Genomic DNA, 9,677 nt, shown 5'->3' with positions numbered 1-9,677 from the left:
CATATTGATTATTATGCTTTAAAGTACATTCAAGATTATGGCAATATTTTATAACTTTCCATCATCTAGTGATCTCGATTTTTTATCGCTAAATGAAATACCAAAAATATTATCATATGCTTTGAATTGATCAAATTAATATATTTAGAAATGAAAAAATAGTCTTGTCTACTATGTATAAAAGTAATCAACTCTAAAAGACTCTTCGAGAGATTTTGAGATTTCATCGCAACATTCTCATCAAATTGTTCTTTCTATATATCACATGTTTCTTACAAAATCCGGGTTCGATATTCATTTTAAATGCAATTTTCTTGGTAGAAATCATACCACTTACAAATCCTTCTTCTCTATATTTGTTAAATAAAGAAATCAAACATTTTCACTTTACACATCTTTTAAATTTTTTCTTATATATAGCCTATTACGTGTAATAAAAAATGGGGACCCCACAAACATGGGGCCTAAAGCAATTGATTTACTTGCTTTATGGATAGGCCGCCTCTGATTATTATCATGGAGGCAAGATTTTAAGATATCACTGAAAAGTTTGTAATTTTATTAAAAAAAATTAAACTCTAACCCGCATCTTCCTCGCACCCGCACAGAATATAAAAAAAAAAATTTCGACCCGTCCTGCACTCGCATATCTTTAAACCCGCATCGCTCCGCATATGTCTAAACCTGCCCCAGCACCCACACCGCCCCATTGCCATCCCTAGTTGTCCTTCAGGGTAGATGGAGGTTTGTAGAGTTGTTTCATGTCAAATACCCAGTATAATCCTATATAGTGGGGTCTAGGGAAGGTAGTATATATGTAGCCTTACCCCTTCCTTGTGGAGATAGAGAGGCGGTTTCCAATAGACCCTCGGCTCAGAGAAACATATATGCACTTTGGTTACATAATATTGCACAACATTAAAAGCAAGAAGCGCAACAACAAGAAGCCATGTAAAAGCAGCATAAATAACAATCAGATATCATATGACCGAAATGAAACAAACAAAATGAGAACACTAAACTAACTACCCTACTACTATAATTAAGTAGTAATGTTACACGCCATAGTGGATTTACAGTATGTAGTTCCACTTTGGTTAGCTCTTGTAATTATGATGAATAAGTGGATCTTCAAACTTAACAACTTGTAAAATAAAACAAATAACCAAATCTGCTTGTCCCCACCTCGCCTCCCCTCCCCAAAAGAAGAGTTGTTTCACCAAATTTTAAAAGAAAATTGTTAATGAAATTATGAAAATGAAGAACATAGGACAGGAATTTGAATTTATGTTTTTATATTTAGCGTGTGAGGGAGAAGAGTAACCATAATATTGCACGACATTTTTACAGGACAACAAGGTAATATACCCACCAATCAGAGTAATTGTGGTTGCTATATTGGTTTCTGTATCACTTTATGTTTGCTATTTGGAAGATATTACACATTGTTTCAAAGCTAAGATTAACCTAATCATCTTCCTCTACCCAACCCATTTCAAAGTGAAAAATATAAACAATAAGCTAAAAGAGAAAATTCAAAGAAAGTTGAGAAAGAAAATAAAGGAACTCATGCACTAGTGGGGTTGCTTGGACTTGGTGATCAACTAACTCAACACTCTTTATTGAGAAGGGAATTCATCTGCTAGCAGATGGTAGATATGTTTCACTTTCATGTCGAATAGATTAAATTTTGTAGTTCATTTTAATTGGCTATACTTACCTCTGTTCTTAAATGTCATCGAGTGCGATCTCTGCTCTTTGAAGTAAGAGATACTTAAAACTTAATCAAAAGTTAAGACCAGCACTAGAATATTATTCCCTTTTTCATTTGTAGTATTATAACTCTTGAACTGGCAAAGCCCACTAATCTCAAATAAGCTTCTTCAAAAGCGATGGCTTGCTTGTAATACCAGAAACAGCAGAAGAATAACCCAGCATTTGAGCCTTAATATCAGTTTCAAACAAAACCAACATGGAGCAGATGCACCAAAATAGGGTACCTAAGTGGATTTCCAGTTTCTCACCCAGAGCAGGATTCAAAAGACTTCGCCGTCTTAGGAAGTGAAACAAATAATCGAGAAGTCTGTGACAGTGAAATATAAAACTCTGAAACAATGCAAAGATTGCTGAAAAGATGCGCAAATATAAGTGTACTAATTCTCTGGAGCAGGTTGGGTCAATCCATGCTTTAGGAGCAACCTGTTCAAGGATTCCGATGAGTGCACTTGGTATTTGACTTTACCATTGGTTTGGAATACCTCTGCCAGTTCAAGCTTCTCCGAAGTAAGACTAGTGCTATCCATAGTCTTACTAAGCACCTTCAGAACAAGTTGAACAGCTTCCTCCCTTGTGATGTCATCCTTGTAGTCCTGCTTCAGCATTGACTGTGCTGGTTGATTGTTAGCCCCAATTGATGCAGCTTTCCAACCACCATAATTGCCGCTTGGATCACTCATGTACAGTTGAAAGCCATAGTTCTTATCCCAGCCTGCAAAAAGAAACGAAACACCAAATGGGCGAAGCCCACCAAACTGCGTATAGCCTTGCTTGGTGTCGCACAGAGACTGAACTAGCTGTTCAACAGGCATTGGTTCTTGATAAGCATAGGTATAGCGTTGAGCTTGAACCCTAGCAGTGTTGATAAGGATGTTGGCATCTGACATTATTCCAGCCACAGCACAGGCAACATGGTCGTCAATCTTGTACATCTTCTCAGTGGATGTTGAAGTCTGAAGAAGCTTTGAAGTTACCTTCTTTTCACCTACCAACACCACACCATCTTTAGCTAAGATACCTATTGCACTCCCTGCATTTCCAATAGCTTCCATTGCATATTCAACCTGATATAAACGACCTTCTGGGGAGAAGATAGTTGTGCGACTATCATATCTTCTTGACATTGTGAATTCTGCAGCAAATACCACAAAATTCATAGAATACTGTCAAGGTTTCATTGTGTAATTTATAGTGGCCATGTAGCATGAGTTCTAGAAACTTCAAAAATTAACTTTGTGCAACCAAAACTATCCAACAAGAATATAACCCACACTGCCTCCTCTTTTTCTTTCGTATTTCGCTCTAATTTTGGCTTCTGCCCAGTCTTCATATGCAATAAACTTTATGTTTATGCTCAGAAGCAAATTTTCCCTAACTTTATCACCTTTTTTTAGTTGATCACGATTTTCCATTTATAGGAGTTCAGATCTCATCTATTTTACTTCAATGTCACTACAAAGCCAAGTCCATAAGAACCACGACAAAGTTTGCATCCATGATGAATACTACAAGCTCGACATTTTCATGTAGACTCACCATAGTAAGGTGCCCCGTCCAACACTTCCGCTTTCATAATCATTTCACTATTGACTTTTTGAAACTCAAAAGAAAAATAATAGTAGATTGAGCTTTTGAATTCAGGCTTAGTCATGTTGGTACGGCTACGTTAGTCCAAAATTTGCTAAGAGCCTATTTAATCTTGTCAGGGATTAGAACATCAGTAGAAAACATAGAGAACTTCTAAGGTTAGAACACCTTATTTATTGAACATCGGAATGATACGGATCTAAATGGAGCGAAACAGATAATTCATACAGCCAACCTCAACTAACTTGGGATTGACGCTTAGAATTTCTTTTTCTTTTTTTAATGACTATACCTCAACTATTCCACGGGGTAGCTGCTACTTCCCACTAGCATAGATACTGGATAACTTTGCAGAAATCACCTATATTTTTATTTATTTATTGTGATCAGATTAAAACACCTATAAGTTATTAGTGTTAGCTGCTTGTTATTGAGCTTTTGAAATCAAACAAATTTTCTTTTATGATGCATAGTTGCTTGAATTTACCCAGCAGCTCTCTCTAATGATCCACTCTTCTAACCATTTCTTAACCAAAAGTTCTATCGGTCTCACAAAAACTATTACCTTAAACTTTAAAATGTAAATAGATGCTGCATTCTACACTAGCTAAAGGAATAAAGAGTAGATTATGTAACCTAATAACACTAAATAAACAAGTAAAACAAGAGAATATCTTAAAACGAGTCACTAAAATTTATGCAAAGAAAGAAATTGAGAACTTACGACTGGAAATCACCAGGGAAAGGAATCGAGAGAGGTAAAGTGATCTCCAACTTGGCCAAGAAGAAACCTGCAACAGAATTTGAAGTTAGTGGGAAATTAAGAAGAATTTAGGTCCGAATTAAGAGTCCATTCAACCCGCTAGCAGAAATGTGGGCCGTTAACTTTGAAATCTATTGGCCCAAAGCCCTTCAATCCAAATTGGCCAGATATGTTTTGATTTGGAAATATTCATTTTCGTCAAATTTACTAGAGATGGAGCAAATCCTGAAAATTATATATTTGGATTTTTTTTATTTATGCCATCAAGTATTTATATTTTCCTAGAGTAATAAAACAAATAAAGATAAGATTATTCGAGTAACGTAGTTTTGCATGGATAAGAAGAAGTCGAAAATATTAAATGAACGACAACGGAAATTTTAAAGTTGTTAGAGTCTTATATTGGTTACCGACATAGTATATGATTTATTTTTCCTTACGTTAAAACTTGGAATACATGTTTTCACATGGTATATAGGTGATCCTCACTTTACGAGGTCGATTTGGGAACCAAGTAACGACTAGGTTCAATGTTTATTTTTTTAACATGAAATTAGAGCACGGCCTATTTACTTCAAAAATGAGTAACAATTAAATTTTGTACGCAGTTCGAAGGATACGTGGTTTAATTTAATACGAACAACTAAAAATAAAAGATAGATGAAATAGTAACAAAATAGACTATCAAACCAATTGCAATACGATGACCAATCCTGATCTTAGATTGAACAGTGGAATTCGTCCTCGATCAGACCCTCGGTGCAAGCTCGGTCGTGACAAACAAGTAATGCCTTGAACAGTAGCTAGAAGACAAAAGTAAAATTTTGTATTGCCTTGAGTTGCATGTTACAATGTGTCAGACTAAAGATAAACTTCCTATTATATAGTAGGAGAGTTTCAGTCCTAGTATAAGTCTAAAAAAGGTAAAAAAAAAAAAAAAAAACTCTTTTTCCGGTAATTATTGATCCATAATCGATACTGAACGAGATTCGCGCCGTAATATCTGGTTGAGGACGAATATTACGGTCCCCTATCCGTCATGCATAACCGTTCACCGCGTCTCCCGAGGTCTAGAAGCTATACTCGGTCTGGGGCGTATTTTTTACCATGTCCAATGTCAGATATATCGTTCACTCTTCCTGGGTCTTGATATGAGGGGTTCCCGACCTCAACTATCACTTCGTCGATTCGTGCTTTCCCCTTCGTTCTCTCATTGAGGAATCGGAGGAAACTTTGCCTCCAATTTTACCCGTACACAGATAGTCCCCTCGTTTTTTGGAGAGTAGGTTTATTGAAGCACTGGGAAACGATGAATTCGCCTTGGTTTCTTCTTACTTTCATTACAACCGGGTCAACGGGTCAGCAACACATCCCATCAGTTGTGTTGTTCAGACTTTGGACACATGTCAGCTACCGATTAATTGTCTTCGAATGTGAAACATCACGCACTGATTACTCTTTTCCTCTATAAAAACTTTGACCCCTTTCTCACTTTTTCACTTTTTGATTTTCAGAGCTGTTTAATTTACCCTCGAATTCTCCACTTAACTCCAAGCTCTTCAAATCTTCATACGTCGCTTTCCATATCTTCAAATTAGATCTTCTAATTTTTATCCCCATCTTCAAATCTTCATATTTTTCTTCAAATCTTCATATTTCCAGAATCCGATGGCAAAGACTTCCAATTTTCCGCCTCAATTTCTAACTCGGTCGTGGATGTCAAGGTGTCCGTTCCTAAGGTGGTGTCGGAGCCTCCTTTGAAGAATTTCGTTCATGGGGGTTGTTCCATCGAAAATGACTTCAAAGTCGAGAAGGCTTCCAGTAAGCAAGATCGAGGTGAATGGGTATGGAGGTATATATCCTCCATCACTAAATATATACTCCTCACAATCCGAGTGTACTTCAACTGGGAGGGCAAGGAGGTGGTCGTTCCAGGGTCCAATAAGGACATCAATACTCACGTGGAGGGGTATTTAAGTGTTTATACTTATCTCTTCACACTCGCCCCTGTGGACCCTATAATCATCGACTTCTGTAAAAGGTACGAGGTCTGCCTTGGGCAGATTTACCCGTCCTTTGGGAGGATCGTAATCTTCCTCCACCAATTCTTAAAAAATACCGAAGCACCTCGGTTCATCCTCGACCACCTACTTCGTCTCTACAGTCCCCGAATCTTCCGAGGGGGGCTGATCAAGCTTGTCGTCAAGCACATAAAGCCCCATTCTCGAGCATCAATAAAGATAGAGATTAAGGCTGGTGGGGGATATTTGTTTAGGTGAAAACCAAAGACCTCATTCCCTCGAATTTCTACCGTTTCCCTGAAAAGTGGAACTCATCCCGTGAGTCTTCTCCTTCTTGGGTGCTTGCTATTTTTCCCTGTCCTTTTTCTAATTGCATGCGTCTACCGTTGTGCAGTGGTCGACCAAGTCCCTAATGCAATCCCCCGCTTCAAGGAGTGGATCGAGCGGATTTGCAAACAAATGTCCTACTTTGAGCGTGAATGGAGCAAGCTCTCGAGGGTGAAGTGGGAGGCTTGTTTCCCATGGCGAGTCTTCTGCCCGAATAATTGCATTTATATTCCTAACTTTTATATTTGCTAAGTCTTTTCTCTTTCACAGGTTTGCCCAAGACCGCCGAGCTTCGGCCATTGGATGAGGATGAGGCCTCGTCCTCTCATGTTGAACCCTCCACTTCGGGGGAGCCCGGAGCTTCCTCAAAGGAGGAGAAAAAGAAAAAGAGGAAATCCTCCGGCTCCCCAGACACTGAAGTAAAGAAAAAGAGGGTTGTTGTTCAGGTTCGGAAAAGCAACAAAAAGAACACCAAAGCTAGGGTACCGGAACCCGATTCCCTCTTCCGGCTCAGAGATTACCCTAAGGATGACGATCTTGAGTTCATTGCTCATGGGTCGGCCATCGACTAGGGAGAGCAGGCGACGACCGAAAAAGGTGGCCGAGAGGTCGATTCCCTTCTAGGTCGGGAACCAGAAGAAGAATCGGAGGCCACGACCTCCCAAAAAGTTGGTCCTGCCCCGAAGGAGGTAGCCGGTGTCATCGACATTGCGGAGACGCCGTCTCACACAGAGTCCATGCTCGAAGAGGCTCAAGCCGGTAAAGAGAAATCAAATGAGATGGCTCGGGCCCGAATGATGCCCTCAGCATGTTCTTCGACGGCATGGATGTGAGTGTGTTGGAGGACTACTCCAGTCATGGTCACTTGGAGGTCCCAAAAGAAGACGTATCAATGGGAGCGGGCGAGCCGAGCTCGAGCTCGAAGCTAGTAAGGCAATTCCCTGCCACGAGTGTGGATGCTAACCATAAGAGAACAGTCGTTCTTACTTGCCCAGCGAACGGCCGAGCGTTATCTACTCCAGTGGGTGTGGCCAAGCTACCTTCGTCGCTTGGGAATCGAGGAGGTCCAGGGAAAGATAAACGAGGTAGGCAAACCGAGCCTCTTCAACGAGGCGCAACAAGCACTGAACCGGGTAAGACGTATATCCATCGTATCTTTTGCGAATTTCTCTTAGTTTCAACATGTTCTAATGATCTCATTATTTTTCAGGCTTTGGTGCTTCATCATGAAAGCTTCCTTCGGTACGGCTTGGAAATCAGCCAGCTCGAGTTCGAGCTCAAAGAGCAAATCCAAAAGAAGGACATGTCGGGGCTCTCAATGAAAAATAAGGCGAGGCCCTCAAGGACCTCCCAATTCTCCGAGACAAGCTGGAAAAGGCATAGAAGGAGGCCTCGTCCATGAAACGGGAGCATGCCAAACTGGTCGAGAAGGTAATATATTTGAGGCTAAGAACGAGAAGCTACTTATGATGACTAATGACGCAACTTCGCAGGTCCAAGAGAAGATAGACTTGATTGACCAGCTTCGGGACGAGATGGATGAGGTCATGGCCACCGCTGAGGTGATGAAGGGCATGATGGACCTACTGGCTTCGGAAAAAGAGGCTACAAAAGAGGAGCTGGCATCGGTCAAGGACCAGCTCCGGGTGGCGAATGAAAAGGCCGACAAGTGGTCACGTCTGAATGATGAACTTCGAGCATAGCCAAACTCAACCGTCATAGAACAAGATGCCCTCGGCCAGGTGTTGGCCCAAGTTCAGATGAAGTTTTGAAGATTGACAAAATGAACTCAGTCATGAACCAGGTCCATCATGTGAGACACAGTGTTGATATGCTTACACATGTGACATACGTGTGAAGAAGATAAGTCTCAAGGATCAGCAACAATATCTTCTGAGTTGATCGAAAAGGTTGCATAGGATAAGGAGTTGAAATCTCCTTATGTAAAGAGAACTACATCCGGATCAAGGATAAGGATTGGAGTTTGAGTTGTTCTAGGACTCGAATTTGATGAAGGATCAGCAATTCGAGTTTTAATCAAACTCTGATTACTAACTCTATAAATAATAATGATTGTTCTCTTTTACAGGTATTGCACATACGCAGAAGTTAAACTAAATTGAGAGCAAAAGAGCTAGGCGATTTTACAAGCAATTTGAGTGTGATTCAATTGTGCAAATCTGAAGCTACATGAACCAAGAGTGAAGAACCAATTCCATTGTGTCTTTCTTTATTTCTAGTTCAATTGTAGTAGGTGTTTTTCATATTGTACCTTTCAGCTTTTATAGAAGCAATTGTATTAGGTACTTTGAGTATTCAAGTTAGAGTTAACTTGAAGGTGTCGCAACAGTTAAGGCTGTGTGCCACACTGGGATTAGAGTTTAATCCTTAGGTTTACAAGAGTTTGTAAATGCTGTTTTTGGCTCAGTGATTTTAGTGGAAGTTTGGGAAAATCCTACTGAGTAGTAGGTCGTAGTTTTTTCACCTTTTGAGCCAGGTGTTTTCCACGTAAAAATCTCTGTGTTCTTTACTTTATGCACTCTTAATTCCGCAAACAGTCATAGTAAGTACATCTAGAAGAACCAGGTTCTTCTAGTGCGAAAATTAGGTACCACACAAATCACCCCCCCCCTTCTTGTGTGGTATTGACGTTTAGAACATCAATTGGTATCAGAGCAGGTTATCCTTGAAGAGGCTAACACCTTAGGGGAAGATCAACAATGAGTGCACCACCTGGGAACTGGGAAGGGCAATCCACTGCCAGGCCTCCACTTTTCAATGGTCTGTACTATTCTTGGTGGAAGAACAGAATGAGAGATCACATTATAGGGGAAGATTATGAACTTTGGGACATAGTCACTGATGGTCCTCTAGCAACCACTAAGAAGAACGCTGAAGGAATTGATGTGCCAAAAACAAGGGCTGATTGTACTGCTGAGGACCTGAGAAAATGGGAGAAAAATGCTAAGGCCAAGAAGTGGCTTGTATGTGGACTAGGACCAGACGAGTACAACAGGATCCAAAGTTGTACAACTGCTAAGGAAATATGGGACACTCTACAAGTGGCTCATGAAGGAACACCTCAAGTGAAAAGATCAAGAGGAACACTTCTGTATTCTCAATATGAGAATTTCACTATGAAGGAAGGAGAAACTATCCAGGAGATGTATACTAGATTCACCACTTTGACAAATGAACTTGAA

At 40.0% G+C, this 9,677-nt stretch overlaps 1 protein-coding gene across 1 annotated transcript; it reads right to left on the bottom strand.

Annotated features, from left to right (window-relative positions):
• On the bottom strand, window positions 1,880-4,315 carry LOC109233377 (proteasome subunit alpha type-4-like). Its single transcript, XM_019399229.1, has 2 exons — window positions 4,088-4,315; window positions 1,880-2,908 (listed from the first exon to the last, which is right to left on the bottom strand). The coding sequence occupies exon 2, from the start codon at window positions 2,898-2,900 to the stop codon at window positions 2,154-2,156; it is 747 nt and encodes a 248-aa protein (XP_019254774.1). The 5' UTR covers window positions 2,901-2,908; window positions 4,088-4,315; the 3' UTR covers window positions 1,880-2,153.

Source organism: Nicotiana attenuata, chromosome 10 (assembly GCF_001879085.1).
Source record: "Nicotiana attenuata strain UT chromosome 10, NIATTr2, whole genome shotgun sequence".
NCBI classification, from domain to species: Eukaryota; Viridiplantae; Streptophyta; class Magnoliopsida; order Solanales; family Solanaceae; genus Nicotiana; species Nicotiana attenuata.
The sequence above is the reverse complement of the archived record's forward strand: the minus strand, read 5'-3'. Positions and strand labels throughout refer to the sequence as shown.

What these genes read in the sequence shown, in the direction of transcription:
- LOC109233377 (XM_019399229.1), bottom strand. Translation starts at nt 2,900, where the DNA reads ATGTCAAGAAGATATGATAGTCGCACAACTATCTTCTCCCCAGAAGGT.